Genomic DNA, 24,043 nt, shown 5'->3' with positions numbered 1-24,043 from the left:
GTAACATTCAACAGCAGCGGTGTCCGTTTGAGCCGGCTCAAACACCAATGCCTCCCATTGGGCCCGCTGCTCGTGCATCTCCTCCCTCCCAACAGGTTCGAGCGAGCCTTCAATTCCCTCGTCCGCACCAGGGTCGTTTGGATTCGCGAGCCACTCAGTAACTAGCTGACTGAAGAACAAAGCGTGTTCATGTCTAACGCTCCGCAGATCCAGCTCTCGCTTCAGCTCCAGTTCCCACGTTGATAGCATCTCGCTCGATATCGACGAGTCATATTTACTTTGGAATATGAACCGTCTAATGTTCCGATACCGACTCCTAGATGTCGGTTCCCAGGGGGAGTCGTTCCAATCAAGTCCTGCATCATCTTTGTCCGTTGTATCCAAGCCATCACTGGGAAACCCTTGGATCTTCGTTACTCCTTCGAGCAGAATCCTTACCTTCTCACGCAGGTCCGGCTGTTGATTGGCTTCGTTGAGGAGCTCCGCCTTGCGAGTTTCGAACAGAGCCCGCTGCTTTTTGAGCTCGGTGATTTTCGTAGCAGTAATCGATTGCAGAGCTTGAGGAAGGGCGGCGGTGGCCATCTTTTTAGTCATCGGCATCGGTTGGCTTGTGTGGGTTCTTCGTAGATGGGTCAAGCTAGCAGTAGGCTTCCGGCAAACGGGATTGGGTAAAAGTGGGTTGTGATAAGCGATCCGACGAGACCTCCAAACCTGTCGGAATTTGAAAGTGTTCAACATCGAGTTGGATCCCAGGGAAGGGGGGAAGGAAAGGGGGATATTTCGAGGGCGCTTGAACAGCTTTTTATGTCGACCAGGTCAACGCGATCAGCGTCGGACCACCGGATTACAGAGTCGAGATTGAACAGGACCTCGTGGAGAACCAGTTTTGCCAGTCGACAGGAGTTGAAAACTAGTATGGATATGGACGCCGACGAGCGGTGATAGACCTATGGAAGAGATGATGATGCTGATGCTCAAACTGCCAGGCGGACAAAGGCCATGGCAACCCTGGTGACGGTCACACAGATGCATTGTCGGCGTCCGCAAATGAACTAACTGGCTGCGAATGAAACCTCCAGAAGTCAAGCCACACACACTTAATTTGGAAAACGTGGATTTTGAATCCTAGTCTAGCCATTTAAGTATTTATGTCCGATCAAGAGCCGTTGAGCTTGTAGAGAGTGATGCAAATAAGCATACTGTGCAGTCGAAATTCAAGGCAGCCAAGTCAATTCGATGGTGAGTCATCTTCATAAATATTGCACAACGACAAACTAACAGATTTCACAGATTGGCAAACAGATATTCGATGATCTCAGTAACTTATGAGAGCTCTCCATGTCGAAACACTCCAGCATATTGATTGTTAGGCAGCGCGCGCGTTGAGAAAAGTAACTAGTGCGGCTCTTTGGCCGGAGATAACGCGTTAGCTTGTGCTCCTCCGGTTTCAATATCAGTCAATCAATCAACCAATCCCTCTCCATCCGGATGCGAATATCATTGGAATTCAACAACAGAATTAAATAGGCAACCATTATTCATGCCATAGAAGTATTCATGAAACTCGACTCCCAGCTCAGCCTCGATTTTCTCCCCGATCTCTACTAACTATACGGAGTAGCTCCTAGCACCTCTCTACGAACTCACCGTCCCAAACTCAACATGACTTCCTGACAACTGCAATCTCACACCCTGTGCGCTAACGCTTAGACGGACGACGTTGAAATCCCTGCTTCACGAAAAGTTTTACCTCGCTTCTAACTCGCCTCGCAGGCGAATTGCGCCCACAGCCACAGCAAAGCCGTCCAGCAGCGCTGCCTGTTGCAGGAGGATCCTCCCTTCACCATTACCATACCAGAGCTGGTGCTGAGCCGCAGATGGAGGACCCACCATCTTTTGCTTCATTATTTTAAGGTGGAGAGGTGGTGCCGAAACGCAGATAGCCAGGATCCCATATCCTAGCGGCTCCCTTGAACAGTGCATCCCTTCACATGCACGGAGTAGTCACCACTCTATCCATCGGTAAGCTTCTTCAGGCCAAATTCGACATTGATATCTACCAAGGTACATACGTTGATGTGCAGAATCCTGTGCGGAAGCGCGACGAATCAAGCATGAATCCCGTAATATTGCGAGATGGGGGCGGACAGCTGATGTACTGTCCATGTACACTACATGTACATGTCAGTCACATCTACAACGCCAATTTTCAGCATCTCTCTGTTCCTCTCACAAATTTGACTTTAAATTCGAGTCTGCTGCCGTCTCACTCCTCGTGCCCTGGGATGGTGGAGGGTTATTTATGAGGATGTGTTTACGAGATGGAATTGGTGTGTAGTCAAGCTGCATTCCAGCGGTTTGGGAGGATTGAGGGAGATCCTTGACTAGCCACTTTGAGCGAGTTCTCTTTGAGGTGCTGGAAGAGCATCTATGATGGAGTAAAGGGTTGTAGGGTGACATTGTTGTTTGCTGGGGTGGATATGATGGTGGTGTGGTGATCGAATGGTAAGTCGGGTGAAATGAACAGTTACATGAGTGATATAGTTTACCTAGGTATGCATCTTGAGATCAATATAGGTATTATTATTAAACAATCAGTTTTTCAAAGTAAGTCTGAGGTAGCATAATGTTCTTCAAAACAAAGAAGATTCAATGCAATTTTAAAAAGACGTTTAGTCTATATAGGTCAATTTGTCTGGGGTGCTGTCGACATTAAATTAAAGGAGCAGATAAAAGAGAAGAGGAAAAAAAATCAGAAAGAAATAAACAATACAACTGAAGAAAAAACTGCAGGTATCCATCCCCCAAGTGGAATTACTTAAGAAAACACCTCATTATTCATAGTTCCCACACCTCTATCCCGTTCATTAGAAATTCCCCCCAAACCCTTTCACATCAACCCGGCCTCGTCCACTTTTCACATCGATATCCAGATCGTCATCCACAGGCGACGACGGAGATCTTGACTGGGACTCCTCATCAATACTAAGCGCTTCTCCTTGGTTATACGCCACAGACAGATTCGTGACATCGATATCCCTCTCATTCCATGTCTTGCTCGTCGCTGGGATTGGCCAAATCCTCGTGAGGATATAATACATCGCAAAGGAAATGAAGAAGCCGCAGAAGAAATTTAGATTGTAGAAATAGGTGGCTCCAACGGGTACTGTGATGCCAACAGCACCGACGAAGCCGACGATGTTGATGAGAATCCCGGAGAAGTAGGACGCGTAAGCGTGCCAGGAGAAGCCAAAGACATAGTAATAGGGACTACGCTTGCGGGCGCTGTAGAGTTCTTTTACGTCGATGTAACCCTTGCGAACAAGATAGTAGTCGCAAATCATTGGGCCTGCAATGGAGGAAAGAAAGACGGAGTAGGCGGAAAGGTATGTGGTAAAGCTGTTCGAGCTGGAGAGGAGATGCCACTGTAGAACAAGGGCATATTTGTTAGTAAGGAGTGGAGTAATGGTAGGCAGTGCGGATGGTGTGGTGGAAACACGTACGGGACACATAGCGAAACCAACGGTTGCGCAGATATACCCGCCCCGGCGAATACTGAGGAACCGGGGGAAGAGGGCGGTCATATCGGTTCCCGCCGATATCGAGTTGGCCGCAATATTTGTTCCTAGCTGTGCTAGAGCAAAGGCACTGGAGATGATAAAGACCCCAAACCTTTCCCCTTTGCTCGCGCCGTCGAGAAATCTACCTAAAATATCAAGTGGGTTCCAAATAGGCTCTTCATAAATCACACCTGACGAGGATGACACGATAATCCCGATGAATGATGTGATTGCAAAACTGATGGGTATCGTGAATAGTTGAGAGTACAAGGCATCCTTTGGCTTCCTAGCAACCCTTGAAAAGTCGAGCGAGTTGACGATAAGCGTAGCGAAGTTGGCGATTGAAGACATTACTCCCTTTATCACTGCCCAGGCCAATTTGCTGCCTTGGACAGTATGCTGTTGGTCAACAACAGGGCCGAGTCCACTTGCACGGTGGACGGACCAAGCAAGGAAAACGATGCCAGCCATTGGCGCGTAGTAAGATTTGATGGTGAAGAGATGGCGGATCTTATGCACTGGGAACCAGATGGCGGGAAGACTGCAGAGTGAAAACAGAAAGAAGCTCAAGAAGTCTCTCGTGGTTGTTCCCGAACTAGCTGGCATGCTATTTGGCAAGTCCTTATAGCTAGACCATATGGATCTAATCATCAGCGTAACACATTGGCCTTATCCAAGGACGTGCATAGAGGATTTATATCAGTCTCCGGCAAAAAATCTAGGATGTCAACGCCCTCTACGCATTAAAACATGGGATTACATACCTCCAATCCACGACTGCACACCATACCAGATACATGCCATGGCTGCCCGGTTAAAGACAGGCCACATGGAGCCCCATACCCCAAACGACGCCCTGATACCCACTGGGAAAGATATGTGATACACTGCACCGATTCGCGCACTCAGGCACAGAAACACAGCAGCAATGAAGTATCCAAACCACACGCAAATCCAGGACTGCCACCACGACAAACCTTCGACGATCATCGCGGACGAGATCATCCATGTGTTCTGGGATTAGAAAATCGGTTCAGCATACTCTGCGAGTTCTCACAGTAGATTTCTCATGAAAATGATTCGCGTTTGTTTTGACCCACGATATTGAAGGAGTCCGCGATCCAGAAGCGAACATAGTTCCAAGGACCCCATCGTCGATGCTCCGGTTTAACTACATCATGGGAGCGTCAGTAAGGGTTAGTGTCATTAGAAAACGGTAGAGTCCCGACGTCTTGCTTGGTCGAGCAATAGTAGCTAAGCTCACGTACCTGGTTTCAAATCATCGTTCACCAGCATGAGCTGTCCGGTAGACAAGCCAGCCTCATATCTAACCTCCAGCTTGGAGACATAATGCGCAATTTTTGAATTTGATAGAACATCCATATTTGATCCGAGGTTGGTGAAAGAAGGCACATATCAAACAAGGAAATGTATCAGAATGGACAAGATATATACTCTATACTCTGGCCGCGGTCGCAGTTCCCCGGGCGGAGTGCACACGCTGCAAGAAGGAGGAAGCTGTCGATCGGGATCAAGTCGTCTATGCTGATTGATTGTAGTTCGTCTGAGACGGCGATGACATAGCAGAGATGAAGAGAGGGGGAGACAAGGTGAGAGATTCATCTGCTGCCCTGGAAGTATTTATACGGGGGAGGAGAGGTTTTCCCCACGCTCGATGTGATCTTGCCCGGGAGAGATTCTCCGCCCAAGATGGCAGCTCCTAGTATGACATCTGCACTACAGACGTCAGTTGTCTTCCCGTTAGAACCCAGTTGAACCAAGATCCCGGAAGTCAAGCAGAAACATGGCTTACTGTTACCCAATGACACTAGCAGAGGACTGGACTTGTCCGCGATCAATATCGCTCGTTATCATGTTGGTGGACCCGGTCATCTTCCCCCGTCGCCGTCCACTGTCGTCGTCGAGCTACTTGCGCAAACTTTTGGAAACCGTTCCCCCAACGGTGGATCTACACAGAGTAATCGAGATAGGGTTCTTTTCCCGGTATCTGATTTGATCATCGCCGTGGAGGGTATCCAAGAACCGCCATCACCGATCACAGGGACAGCCGGCCAAGTTTTCCAACTCTCGTCCGTTGTTGGTTCCCGATACTGGCTTTATTATTGTGGTGGGTGCAACAACCCGGTCGCATGCGTTCGCCCCTCGATGGGCCATAGAGAACAGGCTACTGGGAAGCTCACGAAGTTGGAGGGCGACTCCTTGCGACATCGCATCACCTCCCCTTCCTATCAGCAGCTCCAATGTCTAATAAATATGGAGAACCCTAGCTTATCTTTCTTGGCTAGCTACCGGCCATTCTGAGGGCAATACAGAGTAACTGCTGATTACACCATCTTCCAGGGTGGCGGGGTTAACGAGGCTTTGAGTGAATCCGAGTTCTTTGGAGGAATACAAACAGTTGACTCTTGCGGTTGAGATGGAGAAGAAAGTCCACGGAAGTGGGAACTGAGTTAATTCGCGCTAAGTTAACTACCGGATAATGTTGGGCCCAACCAAGTAGGTCAACTGGGTAACTAGCCAAGATGCTGTCGCTGCTCTGTAGTTGCTGGACGGATAAAATGTGCTATCATACATATATATATATATATATATATATGTGTGTATATCAAGGTGGTTAACCCGAGCTAATGGATTGATCCATCTGGTCTAGTCTCATTATTGAAGCAGCTGTATACACCAAGCATTTTACGCACATGAAGTTTCGAAATTCGTTTCATTCCAGATAAAAGGTTTACATATATATATACCATATACCCACAATAATGTCACACAACCCAACCAAATCACCCATGATTCCACTTCCCAAACCTCACGTAATCTTCATATAAACTCTTAAACACTGCCCGACTCGACGAGTCCATCGCCGCATTCATACCCCTCATCGTCTCCTTCGACATCGCGTCCAAAACAGAGTAAAAGCCCGGTATCAACGCAGCCTTCATCTCCGGCGCCAGTTGACCTCGCAGCTGACAAATGGCATACTCCATAACTAAATACTGCAAATGCTGCCCCGCTAGACTCTTTACCTTTTTTGTATTATCTGTTAGTCCGCTATCTGATCGCTGGACCCGTTGTACCGCGGACACCGTTGGGTCGCATAGGGTAGTTAGGAGGCGGGTGAATTGGGTTGCATGAGACGGCTTGTGGAGAAGGGAACTGGCATTATGACTGTCTGCCCATGGTGGCGGGGTCAATTGGGAGCGAGATGATCTTTGCGGTCTCGAACTGAGAGTGAAGAGGAGGCGAAGGAGGGGTTGCATGACTGGTAGGACAAGATGGAATCTTCCACTGAGCTTTTGGCGGTATTGGCCAAAAACGAGGCCGAGAAGGTGACAGATGCGACTGTAAATAACCCCTGCATACTTCCCTGCTATTTTGGGGCCTTGGGTAGATATCACGATTGCAATTGTGCCTAGGGTGTTGTCGATGTTCCATTGTGTGATGGACCGCGACCGGTTACGGAGGAGCATTTCTATGCACTCTGTTGCAAGAGAAAATGGTTCAATTGCTGTGGTTTCGATAAGGCATTGTAATAACGCAGTGAAGAGGGCAGACAGCTCCTGTGATGCTTGGGTATCTGGGTCCTCAACGGGCTCAAAGCAAGAAATGGCAACGCCTGTAAGCAGAAGTCGATGAGCAGTATTTTGGCCTGCGAAGCCTGACTCGCGAATTTGGCGTACAAGACGGACGAGCTTCTTCTCTGATAGAGCGGACAATTTGTGGCGGATGTCTCGCAAAAGCATCTGTTGTTCCTCGCCATATAACTGATCAATGGGGAATAACGAAAGAGACTGCATCAGTACATGCTCAAGGTCTTTACCAGGCTGCTGGGACGACACGAGCCGGCGTTTGGCAAGTCTTTTGGTGTGGATATCATCGCTAACCGTAGTCAATCGCTTCTCAACTTTACGTATGGCCTTTTGCGCCTCTTTATTTGTCTTCATCATGTCTTCAAAATCTTCCAGAGCATTCAAAATGCCGGTTAACGTGTTCACATCCAGCATTTCCCTGTCCTTTTCCATGTTTTTCTCGATAGACCGTAAATCAGAAATGAGAATGTTTAACACTTTCTCGCGCAGCGCATTCAAAGTTTCAACTTTAAGGTTACCGCCTAAGTGCTCATGATGTGTGCGAAGTGTTCCTAGAGATAACACAAGCATAGAAAACTCCATGTTATTGAAGTTGGCGTTATCGTATTTTTGTACCATTGAGGATGCTTTGTCAAACGTTTTCTGGAAATACAGATGTCGTTGAGCATCGGACGAGACTAACACCCGATCTATGATTACTTTGTGGAGTTGGCGGAATGGTTGAAATGGGAGCACTGTCGACGACGAATCCCCCATTGAGAGGGAAATAGCATTTGAAAGTTTCCATGGTTCTTCCCAATCGCTGGTAATCTGGGCTGAGGACTTAGGTAAATCTGCCAGCCTTGTCATCAAGGTTAGAATATCAGTACACAATGGCCCAGAGCTTAATTGCCCTGTAACAATCGTTTGTTGGAGGAAATCCAAGAGCATTCCCCTCTGGTGGCGTGGGATCAACCGAGTTGGGACGCTCAGGAGGCTCGCAATTGAGAGATGCCGGGGGCTGTTCTTCTCTTTGAGATGATGCAAAATTGTATTGACAAGATCGTAAACCGCTGCAGGCGTCTCAAGTAGCCATTCGTTAGAGGTCATCGACTGCCATATTTCGACCAACTGACTTTCGAGGCTCGAACCCACTGTCTCTTGCCTCGAAAGCGGTGTCGAAGTATAAAGCTCGGAGCGTTCAACTGACGTGAGAAGGCCGTTAAATAGCAGGGCTCGGTTCTCGGATGTTAGGCGGGAAACAGCCAACGGCGTTGCCTGTAAAACAACAAGATAACCAACACAAACAGCTTCGGGAGAGGTCATAGTGTCCACTCGACCGTCCCATGCTGGTCCTGCAGATTTCACAACCTGATTAAACGCGGGTGCAATTCGCGGGATTATTTCATTCAAATACTGGCTGTGTTTGGCGCTGTCTGCCCTGCCTGCAACCAGTACCACAAGTTTAAAAGCCTCGAATGCTTCAAGACAATCATTCGTAGATATATTGGTGGTGGACCCCTGATTATGGAAGCTCTGCAACAGGTCAACTGCTTTAGGTAACAGGGCTCTGCTAAGGTCCATAGAACTATCATCTGTGTACGAGGAAAGCCGATTAACAAAACGCTGGGAAAGACGCCATAGCCGCCATCCCCAGTCTAGCTTCCATCTCGACAAGATTAAGTTGGATATTATACCGAAGGCTTGTGCCAAGGATTCGCCTTCTAACATAGCGTCGCCTTCTCGTAATTGTGGTTTCAAGATAGCGTCAAGCAATACGATGTCTGCATAGTACTCAGAGATCTTCGCTTCGTCGTCGAATGAGTGCTGTGTTAAAATAGTTTGCAGACGATCTTTAGTCTGATTCTCAGAGAATAGATCCGTTATCAAAGGTCTAAATGCAGCAGCAAGGTCGTCATCCTCCCAAACAAAAAAGTAGAGTATATCTGCCCCGCCTAAACGAGTAGATTCAATCCAAGTTAATTGATCGGACCAGATATTGAGGAATGAACCAATAGCCCTTGCACCCGCAAACCCTTTGAGCAAAGGTATAACAACGTCGTTCTTAATGACGCCATAGGTCTCATTTGGCATAATGCTTGAAACTAGCGAAAAAGATGTGATTCGACCGATAAGGTTGCTGAGCAAGTTTTCCGTGCCATCAATTCCGGAGTTGGGGAGGAACACATCAACACCCGTCCGTATAATTTTGGATATTAATGACCACTCGGTAGCCTGGTATGCCTCATTTTCCACAAGCCCAGAAAATCGTATCGCATATCGACTGACTGTGTTAATAGAAAGGCTTACTTCCCTTTCGAGGATCACTTGCAAGAGACGCTCGAGAATCGGGATGTCTCTATGAGGTGTGCTCCATGACATGCCATCAACTGGTGGGCAGCCGGCGATAGTTGAGAGTGCCACAAAAAGCGTCTCTAGCCAGGGCGCTTCATACACTTGTCTCCTGAACGTGTCCCGAGGCACAGATCGAACAGCAATATCCAGTAACGTGGGCAGCAACTTGATATTCGAGCTGTGGTTAGACTTCTTCCAGCGGGAATGTATATCTTTAAGTACGCGCTTGATTTGGGTGGAATCAGGACTATGATTCGAATTTATGGTTTCAGTTGAGTAGGTGGAGAAGAATGACTGGCGAAGTGGAAGGACGAATTGCAGAACGACAATGCGTTCCAAGTTTTGTATCACATTCGTTTTCTCAGGCGATTCAGTTCTAATTTCTCTCAGAGCCATAAGTAGATGTAGTGCTTCCGATAGACAATGTGATGAAAAAGGATCCTGTGTCTGAGAGTAAGTCAGCATACCCACAAAGAAGGGAGAAAAAAACTTCAGGCAACTTACATCGCTAGACAAGTTGGTGGCGTCACCAAGCCGTTCCGAACTCAGTCTCCAAATCTCCAAAACAGAAGGCAACGCGGGCATTAGTTGCGCATCTAACTCCACACACCCCCTATCCCGCTCTTCTACGACTTTCCGTGCCAATTCTAATGACTGTCCAAGAATCGTGGCAGCTATCTGGGGCTCCCCTCTCAGGACGAGTTTCAGCTGTGAATTGGCAGTTGATCTAACCCCGGAAACCTGATCTGGTAGCGAAACAAGAGCCTTCACAGAGTCCAAAACGGTACAAAACGTATCAACCCATGACCCCGCAAAGCCCCCAACCGGTACCACTGAATCCAAGCCATTCTCCGCCCTCTTCCGCTTTTGGCCCCTTTTCGAGGGTCCCGAAACAGGAGATTCTTGTACCGTCACACTGGATTCAGAATGTAAGGATTCCTGTAACGCAGGACGCTCGGGGCAGGAGTTCGAGGCATCCGAAATAGCACCCAACACATCCTTCAATATTAGCAAAAACTTGTTCTCATTGAGAACAAACGCCAAAGGCTTCGTGGGTATACGATCAAAAAGTTGTTGAAGAAGAATCCACGTTTTGGTGTCTAGTCTATAGTACTTTGACTGCAACTGTTCGTGTTGTTGTGAAGATCCCTTCAATTTCTTCATGAGCCAGCGAAGAACCCATTCCTCCTTGGGTGCGGAATGCTTCTGATTTTCCTTCTCCGCATCCGGAACCACTCTGATGTCTAGCTTTTCACGACTATATGAAGAAGATAAATCCACCCCAATTATGCGCGCAGCTTCCTGCAGCTGACTTGCTGGGCCGCTGGTGCCTTTCTCAAGCTCAAGAAGAGCCTGATGCGCGGAAGGCGGAGACTAGCAAAGGAACAATGTTAGCGCTAGGTTTACTTCAGGTGCATTTGAACGCAAAGGAGAAATGGCTCAATTTATTCATGAGACGGGAATCTCTCACCTCCAGAACCGGAGCCATAACAAAAAAATATAATCCCCCTCTCAGGGTTGTGATTGTGTTGTATAATAATAATACCTTCACCATCTTTTTCCTCTACATAAACCCGATTTTATTTTATTGCTGCCCACGCCGCTCTCATATTTTTCCGTTCCGGACGCATCGCCAAGCAATTAATCCGGGCCTTCCTCCGGGAAAAGAAACAAACAGATGTAAACTTCCGATATAACTATTACCAGGCCGTTAGCCCATCCACTGCGCCTGTCGCCCAATTGATTCCTAGATACGTACCAGTAAGTCCAATTTAACTTCCGAATTGAATGCGAGCAATTGACTAACAAAAGGCTTAGAAAACATGACGGACTCCAAAGAAACCGGCTCCGTAGTACCCCGATCAACCAAGCCGCTCAGCGAAGCGCTATTGAACGATAAGGTACGGATAGAGAGATACAATAACGGCGGGATATTAGTTCCCAAAAATACCCACAACGCATTCACCCCCCGTCAATATATGTGACCTCATCCAGAACGAACAAACTACATACCCAACTCCCGGAACCGAGTCGCTAACACAATAGAATCAAAAATCATAGTGGGACCGCGCCATATCCTCCATGATCATCCGCTCCTCCCTCGGTCTCTCATTCGGTGTCATTTTCTCAGTCCTCTTATTCAAGCGGAGAGCCTGGCCAGCGTGGGTTGGTCTAGGATTCGGTGCGGGACGGGCTTGGGAGGAAGCAGATGGTAAATTCAATTCCCCCGGATTATATATACACGCCTGTTTTACATGACCAACGGAAGGGTTCTGCTGTCATATCAAGGCCCATCTGCGTGATAGAATGAATATAGTTTCATCCGAATCGGCACCCGGGACCATACAGCCAGCTCACCGCCCTCTCCCATTAGAACAAATGTGAGAAGCACCCGTGCTAACTACATACATCTACACAGCATCATTCCGACGGGGCGACCAACCCCTCTATAACACAAATGCCTTCCGCCAATCGAGATCGTAAAGGGTGAAGAATTGAGGGGGGAGAAGTGTTCCTAGAAGCGGGAAAGACAAAAGTTGCGCCATGGAACAGACAGAGCCCAAATGTATAAAAGAGAGCCGGGCGCGAGGGAAATGTAATAATATACCTCCACTAATTTACGTTAAAACTATACTACCACAACCACTTCAAGTACTCTAAAGGTACTTTCTTTTTACACATCAGACCACATCTATGGTGTGGGCTTTGGAAATTTCACCAGTGTTTTCTGTCCTTGTCTCGTGTTTGATTCCTCTCTTGCGTTATCGACTTTCCCGTCCGCAGCTTATTACTCTTAAGTTTACCTCTTGTTAGCGGCCCTTTTCTCTTTTGGGCCGACCGAGGTGTTGCAGCTTGCGAGAATCCGATGCGAGAGATAACAAACATTTGCTGATTGCTAGAATTTGCTCGGGATGTTGTTCGAATCTGCTGCATCACAGAGCTTGCTGTCTATATAAAATAGAATCAATAAAGCAAGAATCTCCCTTTTAATCCCTCCTATCTTTAATTGTTACATTGCTCTCTAACCCTTAACTAGAGTCTTGTAGCCTTTTCAAAAATTTCGTAGCAAATACATCTACAGTAGAGCTTAATATAGTACGATGTCCCGTTCGTTAACACATGTCCATTTGGTTTTATTTATTTATTTATTTATTTTTAATTTGTTTATCAAGGATGCAGGGAGGATCAGCTTTAACCGAAGACCTGCCGCGCGGGGTGCTCTAAGGGCCCAAAAACCATATCTATCTATCTATCTATCTATATATATATAAACAAACAAAAGAGTTGCAACATTGGTTTATGAACATTTTCGCCTTGTTAAAGAATTTGCAAAACGAATCCCGAAGAGTGAAGATGTCCGGTCCAATCATATACTTTCTCCGATTGAAATGATGCTGAGCCACCGACAAGACAACTTCATAGTACATAAGGTATATATCGTATCTGTGTGTATGTATGGTATTGTAGTCCCGAGCAAGGGGGAAGAATTACAAAAAATAAACAAATGAACAAAGGGGATAAATGTGAAACTTATGGGATAAATGTGAAACTTACGAAAAATATGTGTTCTACCATGAGGGGCATACACGCCAGAACGATACCTGTCGCTCCTGTTACGTATATAGGTAAAAGCAGAATCGGAAGAAGGGGGCCAGAAAATGCGTAGTAGGAAATAAGCAAAATACTGGGAAATGCCGGAAACAAGATGACAGGCCTCTCCAGTTGTCATGATAAGTGGGGTATCTTTGATATCGTTAATGACGTATCGTTTCGAGTTTGTGATAAGAGTAGAGAGGACGAAAGATGAATCATGAGCAAGAGGTGCGGATGGGAAATACTGTGCTTAATGGCTATACCGGAAGCGGCATTATAGGTACAGGGCTCTGAGGAGGCTGTGCGAAATTGTAGTGGTTCGTGTAGACGGGTGGTTGGTCAGAATGACTAGGATTGTAAATGGGGGAAATAGGGGTTGTGGCATCCATGATTGGAAGTCCTTGTTCTGTTTGGTTATCCTGGGTTTGAGGAAGCTCGAGTGGAATTCCATCATGGCCATTGTGGGTTAAGCAACCGACACAACTACAGTTGGCTCCACATTGACAGGTTCCCGTCATGTTCGTGCAAGGGTCCAATAGACCGACAGAGTACTCTAACTCGTAATACGCCGCGGGCTGCATCAACAATTGGTTCTGATTAGGGTCGTGGATAGCTGGAGCGACAACAGAAGATCCGGGATTGTCAAAAGGAGGACCAGATTGTGGAAAGTTCCATTGAATTTGGCCGGGACTGTGGAATGGGAGGCTACTTGGTGGCCAATCATTATTGTAGCCTAGGCTTCCATGCGCCACGTGGCTGTTGAGCGTTGGAGAATTATTTGGTTCAGGACTCCGATCAGCTTCTCCGGATGTTATCATGTAACCCATTTGCTGGATATGTTGTCGGGTGGTGTTGTTGTAGGGATGGGAGGCGCAACCCAAACACTGACAGTCATCTCCGCAATCACAGTTATGTGGCTGAGAATCATTTGAAATTTGGTTTGTTTGAAATTCAAAAGGGTGCATTCCCGAAGAAGGAAATCCACCCATGGGATGGGTTAATGAATCGTAGGGGCTCATGGGATTCGGCGACGAATAGCCCGTCACAGGGGCGGAAGAGGCCTCGTGCAATTGGGAGTTGGCAAACGGATTAGTATGCGGTAAATGAGGTGAGGTATTATTTTGATCGTGGTCACGTTTTTCTACCTCTATCGTTGGGAATGACTGTTGCTCGGTAGTTGGATACTGAGGTACGAAGTGAACGGAGTTCTGGTTGGTTGGTCGTTCGGAAGGTGTGACGTCTTCTCGCTTGAGTTGAGGAGTAGCATCATTATATTTCCATGCCTTCGAGTTTTTAGTACAACAGGATACTTTGGGCGGCTTGGTAGACGGTTCACTCGTTGGTTGGGAGCCACTGCACCCACCGCTGATGGCGGGCTGAACCTCTATTCTACCCTTATGAGGCAAAGATTGGAGGGTTGGATAAGTCTCCTGGCCGTTTAAGCCACTGTTTGGATTCTGATGTTGGGGAAATGCAGCTGGAGGAGGGATAGACTCCAAACACCGCTCGTTGTATGGGGATTGTATATTCGATACAATTGGGCTTGGCCCTTGATCCTCTGCTTTGTACCCAGGCGACGGGACATCGGTTCCGTTTGAACTCTTTGTGACTAACTCTGGGGCTTTCTGGAGACTACTCTGACGTCTTGCGCGTTTTTGAATACGATTTCGACCTGATGTCGTGGGAGGAATTTGGGCAGGAGCGCCAGGGGTCGGCTGTGCAGATGGTCCAGCCTCCGTCACCATCATGGGAACTTGATAAAGAGGCCGGCATAAACATGTTGAGCCTGTCCATGGACAAAAAAAATTAGGACCATCACTGCCATTGTAAACCCGATTACCGCGCTTGAGCCTTACCCTTTGGAATTCTGACCATGAATGCATATAACTTCTGGCAACTACATGTGCCTTTAGGATGCGGGCATTTTGCAAGTGGACGCCCAGCCTTGGGCACTTTCATCATGAGGCGGTCGAAATGTTGACATTTTGATGATCGGTGGCCGCGGACGCATGGCTCACTACCAGTCAGTCGAGTCAGCAAATTGACCTTTAAATTAAACGGCAATGTAAATCGATGATCCAAGCAGTGGAAGATAAAGCAACTTACCACGACCACTTAGCTCCCTGTTCGTCTAGTGGCATAAATACGGTTGGCACTCGGGAGACAAGTTTCTTCAAGATCCAAGCTTTGGTCTATCCAACGCTGTTTCCAGAGCAATGAGATGATCCCCGACAAGAATGTGCGAAGCTTTGGAAGAGCGAAACAACAAATGTTTTAGGCCCAGCCCCGCCCCAACCCCGCTAGCTGTGCAGGCGAATTTGGAAGCAAGGGCTATATTTGCTTTTTTTTATATTTTATTCCACCCTTTTCGTCAGAACGTTGGAGGCAATTTGGAGGAATGATACCACAACAGTGAGACCGCTATCTTTGACGGGACAGATATTACTAGCTGCAACACAATCCCCCGGTCGAATTTAAAGGGCCCCATGCGGTACACCAGCTAGTAGTAATTAGATAGGAAAGGGAAAAAGCAACTGGAGACAAGAGGAAAGTCGTCGGTCTGGAGGAGATGGAAGAGCGAGAGGAAGATTGAGATCAGGTAGTTCTACAAGGCAGATCGAGGTTGAGTGCCGGAATAAAGTGAGCGTGTAGTGAAGTAGACTCGACTAGACTGGACTGTAGCTTAGCTTCAGGGGAACGAACGAGAAAGAGCTGTCAATCACAATGCTTGATGTAAGGTCTTCAGACGGTAGTGAGCATGAGATGGAATGCCTACAAATGGCATGGGATGGGATGGGAGGGATGGGATGGGATACATTACACCGTATCAGCCCTGTAAGATTCCGGATTCCCGATGCGGTTAGTCCGGCTCGAAGTCGGCTGAAATTCGCATGGCGACATTTCCAAACTTTGTCTCTACTGCTTGGCAGATGATGTAAGCGGTTTGACTGCTGCTAAGGTTTATTATACGCAAAAACTATCAAGACGAAGGACTGCGGCGCAGTCATTGATAGTTATCGTCCCCAGAACTACGCAACAAAGTACAGGGCTCAATTGGCCTGTTTTGGATGCCATTCGGATCATGCCAGAGGATGAGCATCTCGCGACTGGCCACCAGGCCCAAACCTCGCCGCATTCTTCAACCCGATTTCCCTCCATCCCTGTCCCGATAAAACATATCTTTGACAAATTTCCTTGGAAAACCTACCCGGCGCATGAGCTACCACGACGTATCGCAAGCCACGCGGGCAAGCATACTCTGTATATATTTACTACAGCCAGAGGGGCGGAAAAGGGGACTCCATCATTTAACCCGCAGTGTCTGAAGTGGCAGGTTAGTCCAGCTCTGTCGAATCCCGTGGTGTTGAACCTTCACCCTCTTCATGTATGTAGCTGACATTATAATCCGGAACACTTTACAGGCATATCTCAAATTTGTCAGGATTCCTTTTGAGATTGTTTCCTCCAATAATCATGCCTCCCCAACCGGCGCGCTTCCCTTCCTTCTACCCGGGTCTGGTTCCGTCGCGGCTCCAGGGGAACCTATGGCGCCAATCCCTTCAAATAAGCTCCAAAAGTGGGCTATCGAGCAATCCCATGTTGAGGAGGAACAACAGTTAACCATGCGATTTGATGTGTATTCGTCTCTTCTAGATCATAGGATACGAAATGCGTGGGTACGTCAATTCTAGTCTTCGATAGTTTCTGAATGCTGTTCGGAGAACTAGGAGTTAATCAGAGCCCCAAACAGTTGTATACATTCTACGTAGACAGCCAAAACTTTAACAACATGGGACGAAAGCTATATGTAGATCCATCGACATCAAATCCTCTCGTTCGCGCTGTATTAGCCCACCAGCTTCAGCAAGCTGCCCGAAACGAACTCCTCAAATCATCTTCCTTCATAGACGTGGACGATCTCGAGGCGGAAGCCAAAAGCGCATTCCAAGCGCTGTCTTCTTTACTAGGAGAGGATGCCTACTTTTTTGGAAGACAGGATCCCGGTCTATTCGATGCCAGCGTATTCGCCTATACTCATTTATTACTGGACGATCACCTGAATTGGAAACAGAACCCGCTTGGACGATACCTCAGAAGGCATACCAATCTTGTACAACATCGACAACGGCTATTGGATGCATATTTTTAGAGCATCGTCGCCAATCACGTTTAGTTCCATTGTTTGTGTTGGACTGACATCTCTTACCTATACCCGATGATGTCACTACGATATCAATAGGAGAATATTGGCAACTTCCAACCGCTATTGCCCCTCAACTCTTTAAGCACGCATGAAAAGTATCATACTAGTTATATTCGCCCTCCTTCCCTTAACACTCTTCTACAATCCAACTCTCTTGTTCACCACAAAACTACATACATAGCTATTCACTTCTTCCTAAAATTTCCCCCATACCACACCAACACCCCTATCCACTTCCTCGCCCTCTTACCCAACTTCCCCGCCAAGTCCTCATCAATTCTCACCTCCTTAATGTCACCCAAAACCTCAAATCCAACCTTCTCTGCAGCCTCAACCATCTCCTCAACTGTATGTGTATAGCTCGTCGGGCGAATCTTAACCCCAGTGTTCGGGTCCACAAATCCTGCCTGACTAATCGACCCCATTTCCGAATGCATATTTGTCACCAGCAGCACGCCACCTCTCTTCAGCATTCCAGCTGCGGCACCGAAGAATTGGTCCAGCGGTACATGTTCCATCACAAGAGTTGATATGACGCCGCCCGCATTCCCGATGGCGGCTGACAACACCCCTCCTCCTCCAGCTCCTGTAGCGTCCAAGTCAAGCAAGTTATAAAGATGGAAACTCACACGCTCTTCATTATATCGACTGTACACCTTGTTCCTCGGTTGCTTCTACCGCTGTGGATGCGAAGCTCTCCGTACTCTTGGTTCCAAGAAATTTGGATACCCTGTCCCGAGCAGTCTGAAGCATCTTGCTCGACGGTTCCAACCCCACGATCATGGCCGTGGCTCTGGCGGTCCGGGTGAGCGGGACGGTGTTCCGACCCGTGCCACAGCCAAGATCGATGAGTTTGGGTCCAACGTCATCATTATTCCCGTTCTTATTTGTTTCGAGCAGCGAATGGAATCTCGGGAGGAGTGATTGCATCTCGAGCGTGTCTAGGGCTTGGAGGAAGTTTCCATCTGTGTCGTAGACCTTTCTTCTTGCCTTGATCCCTTTGTGTGTTTCAGGGGGAGAGGGGATTAGAAAGCTATGTGTTTTATGTGTCTGCTTCAATGTATTGTGTATATTAATTGTGCCTTTTCCATTTGTTCGGGCTGGGATATGTACTGTAAAAACTATAGAGGATCTATAAATATGCATAGCGAAAGAACGAATAGACTTTTTTTCTTCTTTTTTTATTTTTTGTGTGTATGTTTTCTTTTGCCTGGCCTTCGAAATCTCGCTGGACACGAAAAGCCCTGCCTGCTATGCAAGTTTTATCCCATTCCCCATATGCTAACGATAAAGCTGGAATGCACGAAGCTAGAACAGAGAAACATAGTCCGATGAATAGAAAGAAAAAGGGGGGGTTCTCACCTCAGCCCACCGATCATACGCATCGATCGTATCCATATACTGAATCTGTTTCCCTTTCGCAGCCGTAGCTATCGGGGGTATGGAAATCGAAGTATTGGTCATTGCCTGGTTCTGGATTGTAAAGTTGTGTTATACTGACGGGGATGTCGAATAGGGACCAACTTCTGTGTATTGTCGGTAAGAACTGTCTTGCCTTTAAGCAGTTTTTAGTTACGGGGAGTAAGAAGAATAAATGGAATAAGTATGGAGTAATCAAGCTATTTAACTGTTATAAATCTCCTTCCTCTTTTAAGTTGTTCGTAACGTAACGTTAATAGGGAAAGCTCGTATACCGACTTATCCTCATGCAGAGGATTTGTGGCTTCGAGTCATAACTCATCTCACTTCCTAACCCACATATACACTACCGCTAACTCCTCATTTTCAATGCATTGCACCACACCAGCTTGAGAGGCCAATATGATACTACCAGCCATGTGCTACATGAACCCCACATTATCACTGCGCGATTCATCCCGCGGGGAGGGGGGAAACAGTCATTCCCGCAGATCTGTGGCGTCGCATAAGAACTTGTTCTGCCGCGAGCATCTCGATGCCCACTTGATGACCGAGTAGCAGTAGCTTGCTTGCGACAAAAATAATATCAACCACGGCTTTAAAATCCCACGGTGTCATACCCAAGTAGATCTTTTATATATATATGTGTACATAAAAATACGTATATACATATCCATATAGTGGGAGGACAAACAAAGACTGTTAATGGGGTGTCTAGCGCAAAGTGTACTAACAATACCAGGTAAACAAGAAGCAAAGTTCACCCTCACACTCAAAGTCGAAAGGGATAAATTAAGTATGGGTGGCCTGAACGGAAAGGAAACAGACACGAGAGAGTGACAGGATAGCAAAGGGTGAGGGTATGATAAGAATAGTAATACATGTAGTCGAAGGATTGTGTCGAATCTGCTGTTGAGAGTAATACACGGAAAGAGAATTAAGAGAGATAGGAGTCGCCACGAACGCCATGCGAACAAGCAGGTAACGCTACGGCAAAGCAGGAAGAATACAAGAATTCAGCAAAATCAAAAGGAAAAGAAACGATTCTAGAAAGCCCACACGCGAAAATATGGTAATCGGGGAAACACAGGGCAAAGGGACATCAGCGCATCCATTACATATCATTCGCAAACATGGAGGAGATACAAAAAAAAAAAAAAAAAAAAAAAAAAAAAAAAAAAAAAAGAAAAAGAAAGGAGCTAATAAACCGTGCCTCCAAACGGAGCCGTCTCCTTTAAATCCTCAACCAAATCCTCCACATTACTCAGATACCTTCCCAACAACGCCTGCTTTTCCTCTGTCGTCTTCGTGTCTCCTCCACGTGCATCCCTCCCACCGTCACCGGGCCCATGCAAGCTCCGCGAAAACGCACCAGCAAGCTTACTTGGGCTGCGATGGAGGCCGAGGATAGCCGTATTCGGCGCACTCGTGGAATTCGCAGAGGCCAGCGACGGCGTCTCAGGCATGAGGTAGAAATACAGGAACTCGACAAGTTTGAGTTTTACCTCACGCGAGGTGGTGCGCATTTTGAACAGGGAGGTTACGGTGAGGAGGCCGTCGAGGAGTTCGAAAGTGCGGGTGTTGGCTGGGTTATCGAGGAGGGCTGTTACAAGAGTGAGGAGGGTGGAGGATTGGATGGCGGGGCAGTTGGCGGGTTCGAGGAGGTCGAGGAGGAGGTTCATGTATATCTCGCGGGCGAAGAGGGAGCGGGAGGGTGGGTGGAGGAGGAGGGTGCCTTGGATTAGATCTAGGGTTGAGATGATGAGGAGGTCGTTTGTGCCATTGCTGCCGCGGCCGAGGAGATGTTCAAGACACGATATTAAACGCATGGCGACTGGGAAGTTGTTTGTCGCATGTTAGCAACTCTGTTTCATTTCCATTCCTCGCGATTGATAATTGGGGCCTAAGGGTTCTTTGTCGCTTACCATTCCATTGGAAGCCCTCTTGTAACTTGAAGAATTCTCTGAAAGCAGGGTCTTCACTCAATTCACTTAGGGGCTTCGCAGGTGTTGGATTTGCGCCCAATGGCACTTCTGAGCGGCGCTTGTCGATAGCGGTGGTGGTGACTTTGGATCGCGACAGACATATTTGCGCCAGTAGCCCTTCGACTTGTCTGAGTCCTTTGCGAATTTTGCCCTGATCGTAGGATGACAGGTAGTCGAAGGAGTGGGCCAGGAGGGTCTCCATTTAGGAGGTTGGGTTGGTACGTTGGTCGCAGTTATCAAGCAACGGGGCTTTGTCCTGTTGAAAGAAAATGCGGTCGTCTTAGATATAGGAGAAGACAATGGGCGGCCGTTAACTCTTTGTGTAAACAAAGCGATGTAGGGATGAGAGGAAAAAAAGAAAAAAAAAAAAAAAAAAGAAAAAAAAAATTCCAGGAACTTCCGTTGGAAGAGAGCTCTTCGCGATCTCTCGTCCGGAATACGATACACCGCAGTTCCGCTAACTAATTGGAGACTCGATGGAGCTTGATCTGGCGACGATGAATCAAGACATCGACGACATCGCGGCCACGAGTAAACAAGCGTGGTTGTCCTGGCAATCGTGGGACAGAGGATCAGCCTCATGGACTGTGATTGGCGGGTTATGTGATGAGTAAGCACATTTGTGGCTGCTCTGGTGGATCTAATAAGCGCCTCTTCTCTTGCAACAACCAAGCTTGCGTTGCGCTTGAGCAACCTCATCAATTTTTCTCTTGACGTGGACGTCCTTTACCGGTACTCGTGCTGCAAGACCCCATCCCATCCCCACCAGTTGTTATTCGGCAACGAAACATCTGGTTTGAATTCTTCAAAAACCAAAAGGCGGGCATTTGGCACCTCAACAAACCAGGGAATGGTCCCTTGAGACAGTCCGCTTCTCCATGAGACAAAGAAAAACAGGGGCCCCGATATTGCAAGACAACGCCCCGATATCAGTCTCTATGAAGCCGATACGCAAACGCCAAAGAAGAGAGAGAACCCTGCCCCGCAGGACCGATTTGAATACATGGATACTACGGCTAGACAGAATTATTCACCTCCTTTAGCATGATTTGATTTTGAAGAGTACATCAGAGGCCTACACGATTTGAAACGATAACTATCACAGGCTCATCTCGCCTGAAAACGAAAATGGTTTTCAGTCAATCAATCTTTAGATGCAACCGGCCAAGAATGGTCCACAACCAAATTAGCCTCTCATATTCCATTCACATCCAATCCACCCATGGGATGTTTTGATTTTAACCCCAACTTAGGGGGCACCGGAAAAACCTTCTAGAAAACTTTGTTCTGCAAGAATCCCTGAGTCAAATATATCTATGTAAACTTTTAAACTCCCCTGGATAAAAGGTCTAACGATTAAAGTGGGCCAAAAACGATTACATACTGAATTCGCGGGGAATTTAAGGGGTTGAATGTGGAGAGGCACACACACAAAGAGAGAGAGAGTGTGTGTGTGTGTGTGAGAGATTGTGTGATTCTCATTGATTCATAAAACACAGAAAACCTTCCATGTCTTAATTTGGAAACAGGGTGTTGTTACCAAAGAATAGAGAAGGTTAAACAGGCAAATGTAATAAAATTTATTTTATTTATATTTATATATTTTTAAAAAATGACCCAGGAAGTACTACTAGTAGGTAGGAATCCGCCTTTAAATGCTGTTGTCCGTGAACAAATACCGTACGTGATTCAAGCGCAACTACTCACCCTACTAGTTTCTGATTTCATGAGGCATAAGAAAACAGGTAGGCTATGGCATTTCGTAGATAATGTCGTGACTAAGTAAATCTGAGGCATTTTTTTCTAGCCAAGATATATTTTTAGGTTTGTTGAAATAGGAAATGAGAAGGGAACACCTGGACAGCTGGCTGGAGCAGAAGAGGGATGGATTCCTCCCTTCGTTCCCTTCTTATTGGCTTTGAAAATAATTATCTCAAAAGTTTCGTCAATTGTAGACCTCGCCCACTGGGTTGTTCCATGTCCAATGTGCGGGAATAATAGCCCAATTTTAACCACCAGTCAGTCAGTTTCTGACCTCCATCCTGGACATATCTGCATTGTAACTTGCCAGGCGCTCTCGAGCTGTGCGCTTTAAATATATAGGGTCCAGTAAGTTACCCTGTTCGTGAATCGTGAGATCTGACAGGAACAGATCGAATCCGCCCTCCGAGCCCTCATCCCTGATGACATCAGGGATGTTCCGTCTCAAAGATATGCAGAGAAAATCCCATGCGCATCATGCATGGATGCAGCTATGGATATTGCATCTTCTTCTCTCTAGAATATCGCTAGAAGGCAATGTGTTGGGTACAGAGAGCTCACAACACACAGTTGAATAACTCTGATCGTTTCATTAAAAAACGGGAACATGGACCCATGTGTGGAGAATGTGGAGAAAAACTAGAGAGTTTCTTTTTCTTTTTCCTGTTTCCTATCGATACCAACATCTCATTTGATGATCGATCCTGATCGACTGCTGGGTTTTTTGAGCTGCGAATAGTTGAATTGGGGGCGAGGGACTTTCTCTCATCATCATTAACTTATCAAAAGTGTGCCCCCCTTATTCAACTGCGTGGGTCTCGGTTTTTGATAACTGGAGGTTAACCAGGAGTATTGCATATGACTTTTGCTATTGTTAATCTTTGTTAGCTGTGGAAGAAATACGGCCTGTCTCCCCCATGCTTTCGCACGCGAACACTTACTGAGTCTAGCAGAACACTGTTCAGCATTCAGCTTGCCCCACGGGGACCCGGGCGTTTCTAATTTCAATGGCCAGTGAACTCCCACCTTGCCAGCAGCACTGCACAGAGGAAAAAAGCAATGGATATCGACATCTCCACATTTTTTTGCTCTCAAAATCAAAAATGCGGGATTTTAACAGGGGCTTTTCTTTTCTTTTTTTTTTTTTTTAGGAAATTTTTCGCAGCTCGCCTAATATTACATGGAATATAAAAGAAATGACTCCAGTTGACTCCTCGTACACCGCAGCCGTAAGATTCACCAAATGCAGCCTTTGGACCCTGTCGAAACGAGCCTGTGCAGTGCAAACACCTCGACGACTAGCAGGGGGTTCTCCGTTTAACCCATGTTAATTCTGACTGGTGATCAATCGTCCTGCCAGTGGATAGTCACGAATGACTCTTATGACGCACGCGCTTTGCTGCTGAAATATGCCTATCTTCGGCGACTTTGTAAGAAAGGAAAGGACTGGTCCGTTTGGTTTGGTCTGGGAGATTTCAGATGTAAGCTCCCTTTTGAGGCTGGCTAAATGTCCTGTTCCATGAACTTGCAAGCTAATACTCCTCTCCGTACGTCCACATGTCTGCTGAATCGTAT

The 24,043-nt window shown here is 46.9% G+C and overlaps 9 protein-coding genes across 12 annotated transcripts; 3 read left to right on the top strand and 6 right to left on the bottom strand.

Annotated features, from left to right (window-relative positions):
• Positions 1–2,229: 2,229 nt before the first annotated feature.
• BDCG_02138 (uncharacterized protein) lies at positions 2,230–2,460 on the bottom strand (the record flags this gene model as incomplete). The annotated part of the gene is made up of 1 exon (XM_045417691.1): positions 2,230–2,460. One exon carries the CDS (start codon positions 2,458–2,460, stop codon positions 2,230–2,232), a length of 231 nt encoding a protein of 76 aa, XP_045274432.1.
• Positions 2,461–2,554: 94 nt separating this feature from the next.
• Positions 2,555–6,133, bottom strand: BDCG_02137 (NCS1 family nucleobase:cation symporter-1). Of its 3 annotated transcripts, XM_045417688.1 has the most exons (6): positions 5,374–6,036; positions 4,829–5,297; positions 4,661–4,731; positions 4,325–4,574; positions 3,504–4,228; positions 2,555–3,425 (listed from the first exon to the last, which is right to left on the bottom strand). In XM_045417688.1, exons 2-6 carry the CDS (start codon positions 4,941–4,943, stop codon positions 2,868–2,870), a joined length of 1,719 nt encoding a protein of 572 aa, XP_045279922.1. In that variant the 5' UTR covers positions 4,944–5,297; positions 5,374–6,036; the 3' UTR covers positions 2,555–2,867. The 3 variants fall into 3 exon arrangements, with proteins under 3 accessions (XP_045279922.1, XP_045279923.1, XP_045279924.1); XM_045417689.1 differs by having other exon boundaries at positions 4,325–4,731; positions 5,374–6,133; XM_045417690.1 differs by having other exon boundaries at positions 2,562–3,425; positions 4,325–4,731; positions 4,829–5,292; positions 5,374–5,996.
• BDCG_02136 (uncharacterized protein) lies at positions 5,271–6,263 on the top strand (the record flags this gene model as incomplete). Its single annotated transcript, XM_045417687.1, has 2 exons — positions 5,271–5,305; positions 5,393–6,263. The coding sequence occupies 2 exons, from the start codon at positions 5,271–5,273 to the stop codon at positions 5,880–5,882; spliced, it is 525 nt and encodes a 174-aa protein (XP_045274431.1). The 3' UTR covers positions 5,883–6,263.
• On the bottom strand, positions 6,177–11,045 carry BDCG_02135. 2 transcript variants are annotated; one of them, XM_045417686.1, is made up of 3 exons: positions 10,977–11,045; positions 10,010–10,879; positions 6,177–9,946 (listed from the first exon to the last, which is right to left on the bottom strand). In XM_045417686.1, exons 1-3 carry the CDS (start codon positions 10,992–10,994, stop codon positions 6,365–6,367), a joined length of 4,470 nt encoding a protein of 1,489 aa, XP_045274430.1. In that variant the 5' UTR covers positions 10,995–11,045; the 3' UTR covers positions 6,177–6,364. The 2 variants fall into 2 exon arrangements, with proteins under 2 accessions (XP_045274430.1, XP_045279921.1); XM_045417685.1 differs by having other exon boundaries at positions 6,177–9,952; positions 10,977–11,037.
• A 59-nt stretch (positions 11,046–11,104) lies between these two features.
• Positions 11,105–12,576, top strand: BDCG_02134 (uncharacterized protein). Its single transcript, XM_045417684.1, has 4 exons — positions 11,105–11,266; positions 11,324–11,406; positions 11,567–11,717; positions 11,925–12,576. Exons 2-4 carry the CDS (start codon positions 11,329–11,331, stop codon positions 11,987–11,989), a joined length of 294 nt encoding a protein of 97 aa, XP_045274429.1. The 5' UTR covers positions 11,105–11,266; positions 11,324–11,328; the 3' UTR covers positions 11,990–12,576.
• A 33-nt stretch (positions 12,577–12,609) lies between these two features.
• On the bottom strand, positions 12,610–15,913 carry BDCG_02133 (uncharacterized protein). Its single transcript, XM_045417683.1, has 3 exons — positions 15,206–15,913; positions 14,956–15,116; positions 12,610–14,885 (listed from the first exon to the last, which is right to left on the bottom strand). The coding sequence occupies exons 1-3, from the start codon at positions 15,238–15,240 to the stop codon at positions 13,357–13,359; spliced, it is 1,725 nt and encodes a 574-aa protein (XP_045274428.1). The 5' UTR covers positions 15,241–15,913; the 3' UTR covers positions 12,610–13,356.
• A 120-nt stretch (positions 15,914–16,033) lies between these two features.
• On the top strand, positions 16,034–18,918 carry BDCG_02132 (mitochondrial outer membrane protein). The gene is made up of 3 exons (XM_045417682.1): positions 16,034–16,433; positions 16,522–16,776; positions 16,851–18,918. The coding sequence occupies exons 1-3, from the start codon at positions 16,182–16,184 to the stop codon at positions 17,247–17,249; spliced, it is 906 nt and encodes a 301-aa protein (XP_045274427.1). The 5' UTR covers positions 16,034–16,181; the 3' UTR covers positions 17,250–18,918.
• Positions 17,489–18,767, bottom strand: BDCG_02131 (methyltransferase small domain-containing protein; the record flags this gene model as incomplete). Its single annotated transcript, XM_045417681.1, has 3 exons — positions 17,489–17,889; positions 17,960–18,281; positions 18,666–18,767. 3 exons carry the CDS (start codon positions 18,765–18,767, stop codon positions 17,489–17,491), a joined length of 825 nt encoding a protein of 274 aa, XP_045274426.1.
• Positions 18,919–19,318: 400 nt separating the features above from the next.
• Positions 19,319–22,286, bottom strand: BDCG_02130 (cell division control protein 14). The gene is made up of 2 exons (XM_045417680.1): positions 20,648–22,286; positions 19,319–20,556 (listed from the first exon to the last, which is right to left on the bottom strand). The coding sequence occupies exons 1-2, from the start codon at positions 20,907–20,909 to the stop codon at positions 19,922–19,924; spliced, it is 897 nt and encodes a 298-aa protein (XP_045274425.1). The 5' UTR covers positions 20,910–22,286; the 3' UTR covers positions 19,319–19,921.
• Positions 22,287–24,043: the final 1,757 nt, after the last annotated feature.

The sequence above is a fragment of the Blastomyces dermatitidis genome, assembly GCF_000003525.1.
Source record: "Blastomyces dermatitidis ER-3 genomic scaffold supercont1.2, whole genome shotgun sequence".
In the NCBI taxonomy this organism is placed as follows: Eukaryota; Fungi; Ascomycota; class Eurotiomycetes; order Onygenales; family Ajellomycetaceae; genus Blastomyces; species Blastomyces dermatitidis.
The sequence above is the reverse complement of the archived record's forward strand: the minus strand, read 5'-3'. Positions and strand labels throughout refer to the sequence as shown.

Coding starts and splice junctions, on each gene's coding strand:
- BDCG_02137 (XM_045417688.1), bottom strand. CDS start 4,943: ATGGATGTTCTATCAAATTCAAAAATTGCGCATTATGTCTCCAAGCTG. Junction 4,229..4,324: donor TGTGCAGTCGTGGATTGGAG/GTATGTAATCCC, acceptor TCCTTGGATAAG/GCCAATGTGTTACGCTGATG. Junction 3,426..3,503: donor TTGGTTTCGCTATGTGTCCC/GTACGTGTTTCC, acceptor CTTGTTCTACAG/TGGCATCTCCTCTCCAGCTC.
- BDCG_02135 (XM_045417685.1), bottom strand. Junction 9,953..10,009: donor CCACCAACTTGTCTAGCGAT/GTAAGTTGCCTG, acceptor ACTTACTCTCAG/ACACAGGATCCTTTTTCATC.
- BDCG_02134 (XM_045417684.1), top strand. CDS start 11,329: ATGACGGACTCCAAAGAAACCGGCTCCGTAGTACCCCGATCAACCAAG. Junction 11,407..11,566: donor AAGCGCTATTGAACGATAAG/GTACGGATAGAG, acceptor CAAAAATCATAG/TGGGACCGCGCCATATCCTC. Junction 11,718..11,924: donor GGCTTGGGAGGAAGCAGATG/GTAAATTCAATT, acceptor ACATCTACACAG/CATCATTCCGACGGGGCGAC.
- BDCG_02133 (XM_045417683.1), bottom strand. CDS start 15,240: ATGCCACTAGACGAACAGGGAGCTAAGTGGTCGTG. Junction 15,117..15,205: donor CAGGGAGCTAAGTGGTCGTG/GTAAGTTGCTTT, acceptor ACTGACTGGTAG/TGAGCCATGCGTCCGCGGCC. Junction 14,886..14,955: donor CATGGTCAGAATTCCAAAGG/GTAAGGCTCAAG, acceptor GTCCATGGACAG/GCTCAACATGTTTATGCCGG.
- BDCG_02132 (XM_045417682.1), top strand. CDS start 16,182: ATGCCAGAGGATGAGCATCTCGCGACTGGCCACCAGGCCCAAACCTCG. Junction 16,434..16,521: donor CGCAGTGTCTGAAGTGGCAG/GTTAGTCCAGCT, acceptor AACACTTTACAG/GCATATCTCAAATTTGTCAG. Junction 16,777..16,850: donor ATAGGATACGAAATGCGTGG/GTACGTCAATTC, acceptor AGCCCCAAACAG/TTGTATACATTCTACGTAGA.
- BDCG_02130 (XM_045417680.1), bottom strand. CDS start 20,909: ATGGAGACCCTCCTGGCCCACTCCTTCGACTACCTGTCATCCTACGAT. Junction 20,557..20,647: donor AGAGGGCTTCCAATGGAATG/GTAAGCGACAAA, acceptor ACAACTTCCCAG/TCGCCATGCGTTTAATATCG.